The sequence below is a fragment of the Corvus hawaiiensis genome, chromosome 16 (assembly GCF_020740725.1).
Source record: "Corvus hawaiiensis isolate bCorHaw1 chromosome 16, bCorHaw1.pri.cur, whole genome shotgun sequence".
In the NCBI taxonomy this organism is placed as follows: Eukaryota; Metazoa; Chordata; class Aves; order Passeriformes; family Corvidae; genus Corvus; species Corvus hawaiiensis.
Window position 1 is genome coordinate 5,830,365 of NC_063228.1, and position 18,894 is coordinate 5,849,258.

Here is an 18,894-nt window from a genome sequence, read left to right on the forward strand (position 1 = left end):
AGACTTGGCAGCCGAGGCAAAAATCAAGAGCCAGAGAAGTTTGGGGGGCATTTCCCAGCAGTATTTATTTGTTACAGGGTACCCAGCATTTCCTCCCAGCCTTCCACCACTCTCACCAACCTCCATAAAGTCCTTCCTCTGGTTGGATGCCTGCAAAGCTGTGGACAGACTCCTGCCCGATTTCTGATCCCAGCGCTGTGCCCAAGAAGAAAAGAGGAAACAGAAATGAAAACCTGGTGAATTTGTTGTTTTTCCATGCCATCACCTCCTGCCCACCACTTGTACTTTTGGAACTTCAACCCCTGCCCACTGCCACGGGAAATAAATCCTGCTGTAAACCACCCCCCCATACATGTGCAAAATTCAGTGTTTCTGAGCACTAGGCCCATCATTCTTACACTTTAAAGACTTGATCTAGCTCTTGACACTCTTTTCAGACCAACACAAAAGTCTTTATTTCCTACTATGAAGAAATCCACCCCTCTCTTGTTCAAGGGGCCAACACTGGGCTTGCCCACACCATAGGCAGCCCCCACAAAATGAAAGGATGGGGCCAACCCCTTCAGAGCAGCAGTAACAAACTGGGCCTTGGGCGTTTTCCTCATCGTTGTAAACAAGAGGGAGCAAGGAGCTTTGCAGCCCTCTCAGCAGAGGAAACCAGCCTACCTTGCCTTCGTTAAGTTTCTTCCCAGGGTTGGTTTCTTCTGGGTGATAAAACCATTTGACTCGGACCACCATGTTGTTCCCCCAGGATTCCCACATGCTCTGGATCCGGCCGATGTAGGGCAGGTTGGGGCGGCCGGCGGAGAGGAAAACCGCGCAGTCTCCAATGCGGATGATCTCCTTGCCCCGCACGATGGCCTTGTAGAACAGCTTCCTGGCCTTCCCTTTCATTCCTCGTCTCTGCCAAGAGAGGATCACGCAAGTGGTCAGCCAGGGATCACCCGTGTTTCCCCCACACACCACTGTTTGCCCTGTCTCACTGGCACCCCTTTGCTGTTGGCAGAGCCACAGTATTCCCACAGGAGTTGCGGCAGAGGAATACACCACGCAGGATGGCTTCCCCGATGCAGTGAAAGCCAAACCCAATCTCCCTGCCAAATGAACACCTGGCACACCACGCCAGCAGTTCCACCACCCCAGGAACAGGGGAAGAGGCACCAGAAGGCAAACTCTGGTGCTGAGAGAACTACAGAGCATTTACCTGTGTGGGTTTCCCGAACCACTTCCACAGCTGCCGTGCCGGGAGGAAAGCGGCGATCTTGGGCCTGTTCTCCACAGAGGGCAGGCGCTGGCGCTTGGCCAGCTCCTTGGTGGTGGGCAGGTGGATGCCCTCGCGCTTCTTGGGCCGGCTCTTGTTGCCGCTCTGCGGCGGTGCCGGCTGCTGCGCTGGCTGCTGCGCTGGCTGCTTCTGGCTCTGCGGGTGTGAGGATGCCCGGGACTTCCCTGCCTGCTTGGTTTGCTTGGGTGGGAGGGTTTGCTGAACCGAGGAACTCGGCTGGGCCTCGGCTACTTCATCGTCAGAGCTACAGGAGGAATCTTCATCTGTAGTAGAGGAGGAAGAAGAGCTGGAGCTTGATGAAGAAGAGGTTGATGAGGTGGAGGAAGAGGAGGAAGAGGAAGATGAAGAGGAGCTGCTGCTAGAAGAGGAAGATGAGGAGGAGTTGGAGGAAGAGAGAGGGGTGGATGCTCTTGAGCTGGCTGAGCTGCTGTCCTGGGCTTCCCCTCGGTTCTTCTCAGCCTCCTCTTCTCCCTCTGACTCCGAGCTGCTGTCGCTGCTGTTGCTCTCCGACTCCTCCACAGCTGCTGGAGCTGCTGCCTTTTCTTCCTGGTCCTTCGAAGCAGTAAGGCTCTCTGCTGAGGCATCGAACTTCCCTCCAAAGCTGGCAGGGGAAGGGTCTCCCTCAGCTGCCTTGGCTCGGGAAGACTTCTGCTTGCCCTCCACACTCACTGCAGCGGAATAGCCCAGCCCCAAGAGACTCTTCCCATCTCTGCGACTGGCCAGGTTGGAGTCCTCCAGCATCCTCATCGCCTCCTTCATCTTCTTTGTCTTTGGAGACATCACCCCCTCATGGTCCAGCTTGATGAGGATTTCACTGTCATGCTTCCTCTGAGCCTTGACCATGGTGCCAAACTCTTGTGTCTCTTCTGTGGGCCTCCCTTTCTTGGCCTTGGCTTTGGACACCGAAGCATCACTGGAGCCGAAGGCTGCCAGCGTTCCCGGGAGATCGCTGTAGGGCTCCGTGCCAAGGATGCTGCCGAACACAGCAGGCTGGTAAGGGGGTTGTGGGGGGCTGTGCAGCTTTGTGGAGATCTTCATTTTGCTGGCTTTTGACCGCTTTTCCTCTGTGGGAGCAGGAGAGCCTCCAGTGGGCAGCGGTTGCGATTTTCGTGACCCCTTCATGCTCGGCTTGCCCAAGCAGGCCGGCTTCTCTGGGACTGAGGAGGTAACAGGTGAAGACTCCACCTGGTCCTTCTCTTCAGGCAAGGCAGCCTCTTCTGCAGAGGAGAGGAAACACAAAGACACAATGTTATCCCTCCAGATGGGCTTTATTAGCTCAGACAGAACTAGACACCAGTGCTGACTGGTCTCTGGCCAAGCATGGCTTGTTCCTGCCTGCTCAGGTACCCCCAAAGGGATACAGGGGGTGTCCTCACTGCTGACTGAACAGCCTGGCCTGGTGCCAGCACTTGTGAGCAGTAATGGACAATGCCCAAGGGTGCTGCTTCAACTTCAGGAGAGCCAAACTACAAATCTCCTGCACCTTTGGCCCTATTGACGGCTGTAGATATGCTCAGCTGAAAAAGGGACTCTGCTCCACATCCCTGACTGACAGAAGGAGGCTGTCACAGCACAGGCCAGCTTCTGAGCCTGCCTCCTGCAAACCGCAGCCACAGCAGAGCGAGATGATGCATGGGTGCTCTGCACTCAAGCAATGCATCCATCCCCATCCAGATCCTGCTCCAAGCAACAGCTCTAACTTGGGGAGAACAGTGGGGAACTGTGCAAGGATTCCCTCAACTCCAGGCCTGGCAGTGGTGGCACCTTACCAGCTTTTGCCTTGACACTTGGCTTTCTCCCTCGCCCTTTGCCCTTTGACACAGGCTCCTCTGACCCCAGGGCAGCTCCCTCTTTTCCTTCTCCAGTGTCTTTGCTGGATTTACGGCTACGGCGCTTGGTGCTGGGCACCAGAAGGGCAGGGGAAGGCTCAGCACCTGGAACAGGTCAAAGAGATGTTCAAATGCAGTCAAGTAACACATAAAACAGAGACATGATACAGGGAAAGTATCCCAACCAAATCTGCAATAGGGACTGGGCCTTTTTCCTTATGGGTGATATCCCACCCCAGCTCTGTGTGTCTGTAATTGATGGTGCAATCTTTGTCACTGGAAATCTGTGAACTTGTCCCAAAATCTGAGGAAAATGGCCCGAAATTCCATACATTTCAGAGTGGGAAGTGTCTTGCAAAAAACTGAACAGCAAGACTCACACTGGATCTTGTAGTCAGGTGGGAGAAGCCGAATGTGAGACAGTGGGATGCGTCCGGTGTCCCCGTCATCAAACTCTACTGTGATGAGATCACCATCTTCCTCCAGATCCAGGGTTCCTGTGGGATGGGCAAGCAGAAGATGGGATTAGGAACAAACACCCAAGTACAAACCCCTTGTAAGGGAAGCGGGGACATGAAGAAAGACAGGGGGACTGCCCCAGCTCCAAAGCATCCCATCTCCACCTTTCCTAGGCGGTGCAGGGAGGGCACAGAAGGCTCACTCTGCAACGGAAAGTCCCTGATAATACTAAACCAGCCCACTCAGTGTGAAATTCCCCTTCAGCAGCACTGCTCCAGAACGTAACAGCCATCCCAGCTCGACGTCCCACCTGTCTCCACTATCTCCCTCTATTCTTGCAGAAATTCACTTCTCTCCTTTCACTGAAATATCTTTTTTACCTGCATTTTGTAACTACTCTCAGCCATCATAAACTGCTGCTTTTCACTTTCTCCAAGAGAAATAAGCTGTGTTCTCACCCTCTCTTCTTGCAGCACCATTACTGGTTTATAAATCATTAAGTAATTATTCCCTTTTACACATGTGGTGTGACCAAGAGCCCAAAAACAAGACCAGCCATGGCAGAATTGTCCAGAGCTGTTCACCAACTTTTTCATGGGACCAGATTGGGGAGTTATGTGTCACAGTGAAGTTGTGAGGGTCCAGGTGATTTAGAAACCTCCACAGCCTCAGAAATAATTGATGCCTGAAATAAATTCTGACTTTCTGAAAAGTATTAAATGTCCTTGATATATTTAAGCTCCTGAATTGCTCAAACCTCCTCCTGAACCTGCAGGATGTTACTACATCTGCATCATTAATGAGAGGGGCATGACCTGGAAGAGAGAACGGGCCAGGCTCTGATCTCCAGGACACTCACAGCAGAGCTCAGGCCTTCCCCAGACAAGCCTGACATCCCTGAGGACGCACAGGACTGAGGCATCCCAGGTTCACAGCACAGAGCAGCTGGAGTGGCCTTACCTCGGACAACTGTCCCTGGGTAGAGGCAGCGGTACTGCTGGCTCCAGTAGGCTGCAATCCTCGTGCCCTCGGGCAGGAACCGCACTGAAGGGGGTTTCACGTCGATGATCTGCTCAGGGCAAGAGGAAGGCAATTACTGACCACCCTGGCACCAGCACAGACCATCCCACCACACCTGGCATGGAGCAAAGCAGCTCTGGAGAAGGCAAGGGACAATTTTCCTGCTGGGGAATGGCCTCCTGTCTGCTCACAGGGCAGCATGAAGGAAGGACCATCCCTGCTGGAATACAGGACTAGTGCCTGCTGCCAGTGGGGGAGCTTGGCCAAGGGGCAGCAAGTACACCAAGGGGAGCTCTGCCCACACCGGCCATGGGGGCAGGACCAGGGCATCCCTGCAGCTGGGGAAGGACAGAGCTTCCAGCTAGCCTTCCCCAGCCCAGAACAGGGCACGGGCACCGAGGACAGGCAGCCTTCAGCCTCACATACCGCTTCCTGCAGGAGCTGCTCCAGGCAGTAAATGTGAGGACGGTTTCCCCTCTCGCCTTCCACCACCACCCGGTATCTGAAACACAAAGGCTCAGTCAGACACAGCACACAGGAGACACCACCCCAACCAGGTAACGCCTCCCTCTGAGGATGTGAGAGCACTTAATGAGAGATAATTGGATTTCCCTCAGCACTGATAAACCAGACTGAACTCTCCTTCCCTCCCTGCCAGACTCCATCAGTCTTTGGGCAGCCAGCTCTACACAGCCCCACAGTGACCCATCCCCATTCTCCAGCAGATCTCAGGTGGATATAGCAGCCCCTCAACTCACATGTCTGGTGAATGCACTGTCTTGACATGGCCGGCATAGAGCAGCTTGTCATCCATGGGGATGAGGACACGCAGGCCATCTTTCAGCTCATCCTTGTCAATGATGCAGGAGCGGGGAGCTGTGAGGTGTTGGACCAAAATGAGGATTAGAGAGCACCACACAGGACAAAGGGACAGTGAGGGGAGAAGAAAACTTCATATTCCCAGCATCACTGTCCCCTAGGAAAAGGTCAGTAAGCCATTTGGAGAAAGGGCTCTCTGTCTGGCTAGCTCTTGGTAATAAAAATTAATAGTGATAAATAAGTCGTCCCCCCTCTTGGTAATAGTAACATACCAGTAAATGAAAATAGGGCAACTCAGAGACTGGGCTTCAACTAGATGTCACAGTCAGCCATGATGATCAGGCTTAGTTTTTATTGAATTGACTGAAAATGCGGTATCTCCACCCCAAGGACTCATGGCTCTGGATGAGGAATGTGTGAAAGCAGCACAGCTGTCCTTTGAGCAGCCCTGGGAAACGTGCCCAGCTCCTCTACATGTAAAATCCTGCCCTCACCTGGTGTGGATGGCCGCTCAACCAGCATGCTCAGTGGGATGTTCTCATCCTCTGAGAAGCTGCTGTCTTGGTTGGGTTCAAAATCTTCCTCTGCTGCCATGCTCTCCATGAGCTTGCTGACAGCTCCTCCTTTCCCTCGGTTCTGCAGGGGAGTAAGCAGCACATCAGCTGGATCACCACAGTCTGATCCCACCTCACCTTCCTCCAGCAAGAAATAACCTGAGGATATCGGGACAAACCAGTCTCCACCCTCAGGAATTGTTCATCTCACAAACAGTTAAGTGGGTGTACCCAAACTTTTTCTGCCTTCATCCCCAAGCATCACCAGCAGTTGACCAAAAGCCATTCCCCACATCCTGTCTCCTGGAGGTTGGGAGAGATGCTGCAGAGCTGTAGTTTTGCTCTGCATTCACCACAGTGCTCCTGAGCCTCTGCCTTCACTGAACAGGTGCCAGGCATTGCTCCTATTTCTTTTCCAATCCCCATGATCTGTTCCTTGCTGTTACTCGCAGACCATAGCACCACACTCAGAAATCGTGTGAGAAGACAGCAATGTGTGTTATGAGAGATGACAGGCTACAGCAGTGGAGCAGAAAACAGCTGTGACCCAGTGCTGAGCAAGGCTACTCCATCACCATCTCCTTGGTCCTTGCTGTTCATGCAAGCTCTCCCTCCACCCCGTGGCAGCCTTAGAGAAAATCCTGCCCGCTCCTGAATTTAGGGGACGAAGGCAAACAAACACCAGATGGTAGCAGCAGGTACTACCTGAGAGTGTTCCTTGGATTTTAGGCTTCTCAAACCAGCACTTTGCCTGTAACGCAGTCAGCAAAACCTGCACCTCTGTTTTCCCTCCCTCACACTGCAGCAGTCCAGGATACAGGAGGGCTCTGCCAGCCACCCTCCAGTCCAGCCACACTAGAACCAGCCCCTCACCTCTTTTTTCACCTCCTTGGCTTTCACCTTAGCTTTGCTCTTCTTGGTGGAGCCCAGGGCACTTGCCAGGCTGACCCGAACATCTGAGGGGGAGCTGGGGATGCCAGGAGGAGACATGGATGAGGAGGAGGAGCAGCAGGGTGTTTCTTTACCCTTCTTCCGCTGCTAAAAATAAAAACAAAACACTTCCATCAGTAAAGAGAAGACTGGTAAAGATCTGGACCCAGGGAGAGGGAAAAGGTGGAGCAAGGCAGGCTAGGCACAGGTCAGATTATGTTCAGCCAGCAGTCAGTTCACTGCCCACATCACATCCTACATCTCCCAGCTCTGCTTTCTGGCTTCACACATTTTGGGAAGAGATTTTCATTACCCTGGAGAGCAACTCCTGCCCATCAAATCTTCCTCCAAAGAGCTCCAAGAAGATCCCAGTTGGCCTCATGTCACAACTAACTTGTCTAACTCTCCCCATCAGTGTTCCTCCATAACACTGCCATGAACTGAACTGGAGCCAGAGCATTCAGCTGAGATGAAGAGCCAGTTACCCAGAGATCACTGTCACCCCCAGACAGGGACAGACCTCAGAAGTCACCATATAAAAGGTGAAGAGCCTTAAAGGCCAGTCTGGAGGCCAGAGGTCAGCAAGAGGACAAGCTCATGCAGAGAGTGGGAGATCACTGACTCCGGCCACCCAAACAGAAAGGATTTGGGACTTGGAGAGTGACAGAAGCAACCAGCCCCATTCAAACATGACATGTTTTTACTCCCTGCAACTCATCTCCAAGTCTGACAGAGCCTCCGGGTGTACATGGAGCTGACAGGGGCGACAAACAACTACTGAGATAGGACTCAACCCTCTGCCTTAGTGGAGTTAATTGCCCTCCCCTCACCTTCAGCTCCCAAGCATCCCAACGCCAATTTGGCCAGCACATTCCTCACCTTGCTTAGCTCCTTCCTCTCCTTTCCCTTGCTGCCCTCCTTTTTGGGGCTCATGGGGGCCCCCTTGCCACAGCGCCCCGGTTTGGAGACAGGGGTGGAGCTGGCAGGCGCCGTGGATGTCAGCATGGCCGAGGACGTGGTGGCGTCGTGGAGGAAGATGCGCTCGCTGCGGCGCCGGTTCCACAGGTCATCATCGCTGGCCTCCAGCCCAAACTCAAAGCTCAAGTCCTTGGGGGATTTAAATTTCTTCAGCTTGCGGCCTTTCTCAGACCCCAGCTTGGCCTTGTCAGCGCTCCCAGATCCAGAGTCCAGGCTGCTGGGGGCCTGGCTTGGCGGGACGCTGCTGGACTCCAGTGGCCCCTTCTTTCCACGCAGCAGCCCTGAAGGCGACTTCTTCCTGATCTTGATCTCGCTCTCCGAGTCAGTGTACTCGAACTCTGTCCCTACGTGCAAAGGATTTAACCATCAGTTAAAGCCCTGGCTGAGCCAAGAGGGGACATGTCCTGCTGGAAACTTCTGGGCTCCATGGGAGATGCTGTGCCTGTTCAGTAGAACTCTTGCTTGTTCCCCTTTCCAATCCCCACATCCCTCAGACCTCCATTTCTGACCCATAAAACACTGTGGAAATTCCCTGGAAATAAGCCTGCCCTGCTCCAAACCAGAGCCCAACCATTCAGGCAGTGTGGTTCAGTATGTTCCCTGCCTCCATTTTCTCCCTTCTCCCACAAGCAAGACCCCGGAAGCTCTGAAAAGATACTTTAACCTGCTCCTCCCCAAAAAGGAGCTCCTCAGCTGAAACCAAGCATAAATCCCACAAGCTGATCCCTCCTTCTCTCCTAGTGGGAGCCCTCTCCAGTTTCACCTTTGTTTCAGGAGAACAATGTCTTTTAAGAAATGGAATAAACCCATATTTCAAGCTTATTTTTTTCCCATTGGCCAACAGACACCACAGATCTTTTTATTGGCTCAAGTAGTCACCTTAAAGTGAAGAGAGGTAAATGATCTTTTTGTCTGTGGCAAATGGAATTCCCCTCACACTGGCCTCTGCTAAGCACCACGGGCACAGCAGTACCCAGGGGCCTGAAATACTGTAGTAATGCCAAAATGTTCCACACCTTCACTGAGTTCCCCTGAACCTGATAAAGGAAAGCAAGATCATGTTTCCAGGGGTGGAAGAGAAACTGAGGCAGCACCTACACACCCAGCAATATGGGCAGGAGGGTAGGCAAACAACATTCACGAGGGAAAATGAAAATGCACATGGCACAAGCAAGGAAAGCATCTTCTCTTGATCCTTCTCTCAAATACACTCACTTCCCTGGGTAAACTCAGCCTGCAGGAAACTGCTCTCATCTTCCACCCAACTCTCTTCCCCTGAGACAGCCCCAGCATGAACAGAAAAGGAGCCAGTATGTCAAAAACAAAGCTGGAAAGGCTCGAAATGAAAAACCCATTGGAAATTAAAACACTCCTTCTCCTCTCTCACTACTGCATAAGGTAATTTCTAGATGCTTCCAGTTTCAAGGAGGGCAGGTTACAAGACAATAAATTCTTAACAGGGTCTGTTGGAACAAGTTGGCAAAAGCCTAATATAGCATGGAAACAGTGCTAAAACAAGCCAGGCTCCCGAGGAGGACATCATTTTCCATTTTGAAGCATGCTATAAATTCCATTATCACTTAATAAATATTAATAGAGAATTTATAAATGGAACCCATATAGACCTGTCTAACCAGGAACAATGTCACCAATGGGCACTTGTGCAGCAGGGCATGGGGAGGGGAAGAAATGAAACTCCCAACACATTGAAACTGAGACACACACAGGGCAGAAACCCAGATTCTGGCACTGCAAACACATGAGCAGAGGAAGGAATGCTTGTTTCAAGTCTCACTGGCTGGTTTCTATAAGGAAGCTGACGGGATGGGCTGATGGAAAGAGCTTTTCTTCCGCTCAGGTGTCTCTGCTTCCCTTGTGTATCCAAGATCAGCTGCATTTAGCACATACTTCCTTCCCTAAAATCTAACAGCACTTCACTGCCTTCTGCGCTCTGTCCAAGGGGATGCAGCATCCCACTGTTTGCCTTTGCAGCACGTCTTGTTCAGAATTTGCCAAGTAGGAGAAGAGGAAACTTTGACGAAACCACACCTGTCCCTAGGGAAGCCATGGCTGGAGCTGCTAACCTGCCATGTCCCTGACTGGCCACTTTCTCCACCTTCAGCATCAGGACAAAGCAGCCAAAGCAAAGAAAGGACAGCTCAGTGTCTGGGTACACAACCTGCTCTCTTGCAGCACAGCTGGGACCTCACACACCTTCCACCTTGCACCCACAGCACCACCCCAAACCACGGAACTCACCCATCAGGCTCTGCCGCTCCTCCTTCTTCTTCGCCTTCTGCTTGGCCTCCAGCTGGATGATGGAAAGCGGAGGGGGAACGATGGGGCTGGGCATCGCGCTGGCAGCAAACCTGGCCAGAAGGCCCAGGCCACTCTCATCCAGGGCAGGTGACGACAGCCTGTCTGTGCCATCCGTGCCATAGTCCTCTGCTTCCTCCTCTTCCTCCTCATCGTCGTCCTCCTCCTCCTCCGAGCTGGAATCTGGCACGCAGAAAACAGGGAGCCCGTTACAAATCGCACGGAGTTGTGCAGCAGCCGTATTCCCAACCCGAACCGCAACTCTCCTGCTGCTCTGTGCCCACCTAAGCGGCACTGAGCCACCCGGGACTGAGCCACAAGATGCTGGCCATGGACACACACGTGTCCTTGCAGCCATAGAGCTGGTGTCACCCTGCCTGCCACCACCCTGGAAGGACACAGCAATACAGGGTACAGCAAAGACGACCCATTCAGGACAAGGGAGGGAAGAGCAGGGTGTTGGCAGATTTGAAAAGGATGCCAGGCACCCCTTCCCTACAGCTTTCAGGAGGAATTAAAAGCTTCATTCCTTTGAAAATCCCAACCTTGGAGCTGTGGGATTCCCCTCCCGCCCACCAACACTTCCTCCACAAGGAAATCCATTAGTGTAATCAGAACCAGAGATCAGCATGGAAGGGGAATACCAGAGAGCAGCCTGTGCCATGGCAGGAGGCAAGGGGGACACAGGGAGGAGAAGGGGCAGGAAGCAAAAATGCAAAGAGGGGGGGAGAAATAATAATTTGAAAGCAATGGATTTGGAATGCATAAGGGAGGAAAGTGTACGTAGTGTTGGAGACAAGGAGCAGTGTTTAAACACTCTGCCTCAGAACTCTCCGTGCCTTTCATTTCCCTCTCTACAGCTCAGGATAGGGAAGCCTGGCTCAGCACAGGCAGGAAGAGCTGCCCACAGCCAAAATCTAATTCTGGCAAAGAAATCAGCCTCACTGCCTGCCTCAGCTGACACCTGCAGAGCAGTGGGCTGGGGGGTTTCCTCTAGGGTGTGCATACAGCAGGTATTTTGGGGGTAGATGCTCCAAGAGTGGCACCTCTCCCTCCCTACAGCACTTCCCAAGAGTCTCTCAGCAGCTCAGAGGCAATTAATTTTAACAGCATCTCATCCAGTGAGTGCTGGTGAGCAAGCCACTTCACAAATGCACATATACCACACACACACTTATACACACACATATATGAGCACAAAGATCTATAAAAATATATATATATAACTGCAAAAAGCAGGTCTGGAAAAGATATTTCATTTCTCTTGAAATTGAGGGCTTAAGTAGGATCATTGAGACTGCTGGAAAATTTCCACCACTAGCAGGAGCCCTGTTCTGAGCCCACTCCCCAGCTCCCACCAGCCCCTATCCCTGCGTCTGAAATCCAGCCAAATGAGAAACCAGATCCCTTCAAAATGAGCTGGAATGAACAAGAAAATCCTTTTCTTTTCACATACGCCCTCTGGGATAGATAAAAACGTCCTCAACACTTGGTTGCTCAGAAAAAAAAACCAACAACAATAACACAAGTGTTATTTTTCCATGATATTAGAAAGAACAAGAATATCAGAAAACAATGTTCTCATCCTTGTATTTTATCAACTGAGGTAACTGGCAGCTTTTTTTGCCTTCTTTTTTATTTAACATGGACGGTTCATCTCTGTAGCATACATCTGATAGTCACAGAATACTAATTTTTAACTGCATAACAATCCCTTCCCCATTTTGGTTGCTCAGACTGGCTCCTTGTGATATAAAAATGCTACTACAGTCCTGCAGTCAATACCAAGAAATCCACAGCCATGTTCACTCCCTGCATAAAAACCACATGCAAAAGAAAAAATCCACAGCAAACTGGGATCAGATTCCTTCCCCTACCAGAAAACAGGGCACAACTACTGGTTTTATATCACATTTTGCCAAAAAGAAAACGAATCCAGATGAACTTTATTCTGAGATGTGAAAACCACCTGCCTGAAAAGCAGCAAAACCATGCCTGAACTCAGTGACACCCTGTGGGGTAGCAAGACCTTCTCCATACATTCCATCTAGCTCTGAAATTCAGCAATTTTCAGCAAAAATGGGGAAAAAATGAAAAAATCAACCCGTACATCCCCTCATGCCAGACCTGAGAGTTGGCTGAGCAGAGAGTGGCTCACTGAGCAGCTGGGGAGGAAAATGGGGAGAAAAAACCGGGAAAGTTGGCAGGAACATGACCAGTCCAGCCCCAGTGGCTCAGCCACATCAACTGCCCAGCAGCACCATTCCTTCAGCACTAGCAGGCTGCATGTGCAAGGGCAAAAGGGCGCCCAGCAGCTCCAGTATTTCAGAAGCACTCAGGTAAAACAGATTTAAAAGCCAGGATGGCAGTGGCTATTCCTCAGGCTACAGAAAATATAGGATACAGTGAGGTGCCTGGTGGTTATTCCAATGTCCTGCTCATACACGGCGTCACACTACGGAGAGACAACTGAAGACAGTCCCTTGTCAGCGTTTTTACCACAACACTTATATTTTTATCTGCAGGAGATACAATTTCCAGCCTGAAAATAACCTCATTTTAACACATTCACAGCACAGCTCTATCCTCCTCCACCTCTCATGGCGAGGATAGATCTTGCTAACCCCACTCCACATGCACAACACAATCCCTGCTCCTCTTCTTTCTCATTTTCCAAGGGACAAAAAGTAACAAATGAAGCAAAAAGAAGACATTTGGGGCTCTGCTCCAAGCCCACATGCTTCTAAACTAAGTCCCAAAACTTCTGGCCATGGTGGCAAGTAAGCTGCTGGTGCTCTCTGTCCATCTGCACAGCTCCTTGGAAAGACTGGTGCCTGTATTTAATGGGAAACAGGAGCTTTACTCCTACTGTACCCAAACTATGTGTGGGTTTAAAATTAACTATGCACAGATGCCTTTACACAATTGAAGCCTCGGTATTTTTTTTGTCCTGAAAAGGGGATTTTTAGCTAGCAACAGGGAAAAAGACATTTAAAAAAAAAATCATTTTTTCCTTCAACAGTAATTCTGTTAACACTGAGAGAGGGTAAGGGAAAAAAATGCTCAAAGTTAAAAATATCTTTTCTAATTGACATTTTTAAGAGCATGTATATGTGTGTATATACCCACACACGCAACCACACGTGTACATACAACTCCACAGCCAAAACAGACAATACACTCGTATTTAAATGCTACTGATGCCAGATAAACTGGAGCCAAAGATTTTTTTTTTTTTAATTTTTACCTGCATTGAATTAAAACCCAAACCCAGTTAAAAATACTAAGTTTTCTCATTGCTTTTAACAGCTAAGCTGCCATGATATTTTACTGTAGGAGAGCAGTAAATGAAGATTTGTTAATGATGAACAGAAATTGGTTAAGCAATTTGGTTTTTAGAGACTGATGTATGTAACAAGACGGGTTGAGGAGGGTGTGAAGAGGAAAGGTTGGGGAAGGGAGGGAGTAGAAACACACACTTAAAACAGTCATTTCACATTGTAAAAATAAATAGCATGATTTTCTCATAACACCAAGCAGGCCTACAGCATACAAAGCAGGCTAAGTACAGGCAGACTTTAGACAGCTACTGGGTCATTAACATCTGATTTCTGGGATCTGTCCAAATTCTGGAGGTTACTTATTTTTGAGTATCCAATTTAAGACTGTACCTTTCTTTTTTTTTTTTTCCCAAATAAGCCAATTCTCAAAATTGGAAGATTTTTCCCCCTGATATGTGCTGTGCTGTTGACTCCAGAAGTGCCTGTGAAAAATTAAAAAATATTACAACTATCACATGGGAATATGTAGGGAACTGGTTATCCCTCACTGCTTTTTTTTTAACTGGGGAAAATTATCCTCCAAGTCAGGAAAAAGAAAACAGAGAAGAAGGTACTAAATTCTTAAGGAAAACAGAGTATGGAGGAGAAGGACTTACGGGTCTTTGGTTTCAGAAAGCTCAAGGAATTACCTATCCTGGTGGGCTTTAGCCCACATTAGCAGTTTCCTCTCCAAGGTCACTGGATTAAAAACCACAAGCTGTGCCTCTTATCAGAATGGCAACGTGATGTTTGGTCTGTAAGAAAGCAGCGAGTCCCCCCCCATCTGTCTCAAACCAGATGACAGAAAACAGCTAATCCCACCTCTGACACAGACACTGCAGGGCCAGGGCCAGGCAATATCCCTGAGAGGGGAACATTTCTGCACCGTGGCCCAGAAACCTTTAAGGTTTGCATCTTGGACCCATCTGCAAATCCTTGCCCTGGCTGGGCTAAGGGGTTCTCCCAAAGAAGTTCTGCAAACAGCAAAGCATTTCTGGAGTCCTCAAACACACACACACACACGTGCAAACCTTCCATGTGAGACTCTTCATGGACAGAGGAAAGTCAAAAGTGGACAGCAATCATCTTCAAAATTAAAATACCCAAGAGAATGCAAAGAGCTACGTGTCATTATTCATGGAGGCAACATCGAAACGTCTGAGGCTGACAGATGACATAAAGAAAAGTTATTTTGCCTACCTACATAACAATGGTCAAGGTTCAGGTTCATGGCTAGTGACCCTCGCTGAGAAGTGTCTGCCCTACAACCAGCCAACCACTTTGCTTCTTTAGTGCAGCGTGAGAGCAAATGCAAGAGACCGACACAGACATTCAAAGCATCATGGATAGGGGCAGGGGTGAAAGGGTTGGTCAAGCAGCTGCAAGGAGAAAGCGAGCACTTCTAGAAAAGCTGAGGTTATTAATCGGTTTAGTATTCAGGGAAAGCCATCAGAAACCCTATTACCCAAATATCCCTTCAAGAAATGCTTCTGACAAAAAACCAAAAAAAAAAGAAATTCATTTGCAGGAAAAAACCCCCAAATTGTAACCAATAACCCCTTCCCACCTCCCTCTCCCGTACCCACCTCCCACCCCAGGGGGTTTTGCATCTTTGGTTTCCCCACCAAATCCCCCAGAGGGATTTACAATGCATTTCCCCATTTGTTGCAGATTCCCCAACCTCCTCCCGTATCCCCTCCCCTTCCCAGATTTTATCCCGTAAAACTGGGATTTTTAGTTTATTTTTTTTTTAATAAAGCAGACAGGTTACTTGAAAAATAGACAAAGGGACAAGTTACCTCTCTGCTTACCTGGAGCAAAACCAAAAAGTAAACCCAAAACCCCCTCAAGAACTTGGCACCTAAAAGGGATTGATATCCTCAAAATTTCCAACAGCAGCAAAACAAACAAAGAAAAGATGCAGGAAGGAACAGGGAAGGGAAGAATGGAAGTTAACGCAGACTCTTCATGGAAATGTGGCAATCTCAGCCTTACATAAAATCCACTATCCCCACAACTTTTCAGGTTCTCTGAAGAACAATTTTTAATTTTTTTTTGGACACATATATTTCTCTTCCAGGTTTTCTTTGAAATGCATTGGTGGGTCCAGCCCAGAGCCACATCAAACCAAATCAACATTCTGCATCTTTCTGCCGTGTTTGACAATTCTCTTTTTTACACTTTTTAGCTTAAATTATCTTTCTTTGGAGGGAAGAAAAACCAAACAGGTGCAGGGAGGAAATTAACATCAAAAAACTCAGAAAATAAAAAAAAAAAAAAAAAAAAAACCAAAGCCAAACTATCCAGCCCCATTTTTCAATTAACAGCCCTGAGCAATGTAAAACACTAAAAGGCTTTTGCTGGGCTACATCCAGCTCTGCCGTGTAACTTAGATAACAACTGGGGATGCTCTTGCTCTGCATTCAGCCCAGCCGAGCTACTTTCTTTTGGGAGCTGAGGGCTCATTAAAATGACCTTTCCCCATGATTATTATTTAATGAGTGCACTCTAAAACAGAAACCCCTTGTGTCTCTGGAGGAAAAGTCTCAAGTAATCTCTTTTCCCACTGAAGTACTAATGACAGGCTGGCAAAAAAAAAAAGCTGCAAGAAAAAATTGGGGTGAGGGTGAGGGAGGGAAACTGCAGAGTCAAATTTAATGCAGTAATTGCCACATCCTTGAACACTGTGGGTTACGTCTGGGCATCTGAAAAAAAACCTACCACCTAAAAAGAGACACAAAAACTTGACATTTAGGTTTTAAAAAATAAAAAGAAAAATTTCTGGCTGTTAAATATACCCTGCACCCTCCTGCAGCAGCAACAAGGAGCGAGTGCCTCCATGTTTTATGTGCCTGCCTAGAGAGAGTCTATCAGGAAACAAACATAAAAAGATAAAACCAAAAAATGGGTGAACAAAATAAAAATTAAATTAAAGGGGTTGGGAGGAAAGGGGGAAGCCTAGGCTTTATCTGGACAAAGGCAGCAGGGATATTTGAATAATAGAGAGTACCCCAGACTAGGTTAATTCCAGTTCTACTGATGGGGAGTGGGAGCAGGAGGGGGATGCAGAGCAGGATGGAGTGAAGCGGCAACCTAATCGCCTGATAAGAGACACAGCAAGAGAGACAAGGTACACAGGTTTAGTTAAAAATGAACTCAGTATGTTTAATAAAGCTTGGTAAACCAAATCGCAGTACAAACATCAAGTCACACGGCCACACAACAGTACCCCGGTAATAAAAAAAAAAAAAGAAAAAAAGGGGGAGAAAAAAAGAAAATAAAAGGGGAGCAAAAAAGAAAAAAGGAGGGGAAAAAACAAAGGAAGGGGTTAAGAAACAAGAGGGGGAAAAGAAAAAAGGAGGGGAAAAGAAAAAATGAGGGAAAAAAGAGAAAAGGGAGAAAAGGAGGAAAAAAAAGGAAAGTAATTAAAAAAGCTCCTTTCAAACTTCAACAAGGCTCATGCCAAAATAAAATAGTAATAATTAAAATAATAATAGTAATAATAATAATATAATGGTGGTGGTGGCAGCAAGGAAGGAAGTGAGGTTAAAACTGAAGGGAGGAAGGGAACAGGAAAGAAGCGAGACGTGGACACTAAAACCCAGTCGATATAAAAGCTCTAAAAGAGCCAGCCAGTAAAAATATCACAATGATACAGGTACAAAAAGGATAAAAAATAACCATTGGGGTGATAAAGCAGGCTACGCTGCCAAGGACAAAGATGGCCGCCCTGGCTCCGACCATCAAAATGGCTGACCCCGGCCCGCCAGGCCCCTCGCCCCCGCCCCGCTCCCACACGGCCACAGCACAGGGTGCATTTGGGGGTGCGTTTGCTATAAATTAATAACCTTGATCGAACGAGTCCTCCGAGGAGTCACTGAAAGAAGATCCCGCCTCAGCCTCCCTCAGCAGCAGGCAGAAGGGCTGCTTCCGCCCCGCCGCCGCCTTCGGCCTCAGCGGCCGCCCGGCCACCGCCACACTGCGCGGGGCCGCCCTGGGGCCGCCGGCCGCCCGGCTGCCCTTCCTGGCCGTCGAGCTGTACAGGCTGGGCGGCCGCGGCTTGGCAGCGGACGGGGGCTGCGCTGGCCACTCGTCCCTCAGGGATCCCTCCTCCTCCTCCGAGTCTGTATCTGTGGTCAAAGCGGGTGGGAAGAGCGTTACATCACTGAATGGGGGTTTGGGTGCGTTCTGGGGGGCTTTGGTGCCACCACTGTCCACCCCTGCCCAGGTGCTCCATCACAAGCCTTGCGCTCAACAAACACAGGAATTCACATTTCCTTCTTTCCATCACAAATGGACACTCTCCACCTCCTGTCCTCCCTTAAGACAAGATCCAAGGAGTGTTTTTAGCTTGGCAGCAGAATAATGAGGCGAACATTTCCACTACGTAAATGTGAAGGCATAGCACTGTCAACTATTCGATCATCAACCTGAATTTGTCTTCACTATGATGATATTCAGCATTCTTGACCTAAATCTCCTTTTCTACATGAACCAGCTCTCACAGAGGGTTTTAGACACAGGTGGCTGGAGTAAACCCAGCTGCCAAGAAGGCAGGATGTCTAACTCCAAATGTCTGACTCCAAACACACTGCCCCGGCTGCTCCACGGCACATGTCACAACAGAGCAGGGACCAAGCCACTCCTCAGTCTGTGAACCATGGCTTTACAAAGCTGCTTAGCCTCGTGGGCGGTGAGAAGTTATTCAGCCATCCCCCTCTGGCACCTGATGAGAGGGACAAAAAGCATATGGCACCCCTGGATGCAATATAAGTGGGTATAAATTGTCACCTCCCCCCTTGTGGACATGCCATCAGCTCCACAACATTACAGACATTGTGGCGTCACTCCCCAGCTCCATTGCATTGGGTTGTGGAGAGGAAGACATGAAAAATGGCAAGTTTAGGAGGCCAAAAGCCCAAATATGCACATTATTTTGGACACCTGACTTTTCTTAAAATTTGTGGGAGTAAGATGCTCATTTCCCCCTTTGGATCTATGCCCAAAGTTTTCAGGACTCCAGGTAGAAAATCCTGAGGTCAAGAGGCAGAAGGACTTGGCGCCAGTCCCATTTACCCTTCTCCACATGAGCAGCCCACCAGCCATGGGAGGTGCTGCCATATGCTCGACCTGCCTCCCCAAATTTATCATGCCTGAGTGACCAAATGACAGGCTAAGGCCATTCCCTGGAACGTGCACACAGCTGAAAAACCAAAGCTGAGCTGTTTCCTCAGTCACAACAATCCTGAGCTGAGACCTGAGTGACAAAGAGACACACTCCTACACCAGGAGACTCACTGGACAGTGGTCAGACAGAAGCTCTCTTAAGTCTGGGAGGGAGTTTTTGTTCATGAAACCACAGCACCAAGTGCGAGGGCACTGCAAAA

The 18,894-nt window shown here is 49.2% G+C and overlaps 1 protein-coding gene across 4 annotated transcripts in view; it reads right to left on the reverse strand.

The window, feature by feature from the left end:
* TNRC18 (trinucleotide repeat containing 18) overlaps window positions 1-18,894 on the reverse strand; it is a 55,150-nt gene that overhangs the window by 2,768 nt on the left and 33,488 nt on the right. For all 4 annotated transcript variants that reach the window (XM_048321192.1, XM_048321194.1, XM_048321191.1 and 1 more), the window contains 13 exons: window positions 17,356-17,637; window positions 10,131-10,370; window positions 7,773-8,215; window positions 6,837-7,001; window positions 5,904-6,045; window positions 5,349-5,466; window positions 5,017-5,092; window positions 4,531-4,639; window positions 3,492-3,608; window positions 3,052-3,216; window positions 1,205-2,499; window positions 667-903; window positions 121-195 (listed from right to left, as the gene is read on the reverse strand). In XM_048321192.1, the coding sequence (XP_048177149.1) occupies window positions 121-195; window positions 667-903; window positions 1,205-2,499; window positions 3,052-3,216; window positions 3,492-3,608; window positions 4,531-4,639; window positions 5,017-5,092; window positions 5,349-5,466; window positions 5,904-6,045; window positions 6,837-7,001; window positions 7,773-8,215; window positions 10,131-10,370; window positions 17,356-17,637 (3,464 nt within the window). The remainder of the gene's footprint in view (window positions 1-120; window positions 196-666; window positions 904-1,204; window positions 2,500-3,051; window positions 3,217-3,491; window positions 3,609-4,530; window positions 4,640-5,016; window positions 5,093-5,348; window positions 5,467-5,903; window positions 6,046-6,836; window positions 7,002-7,772; window positions 8,216-10,130; window positions 10,371-17,355; window positions 17,638-18,894) is intronic.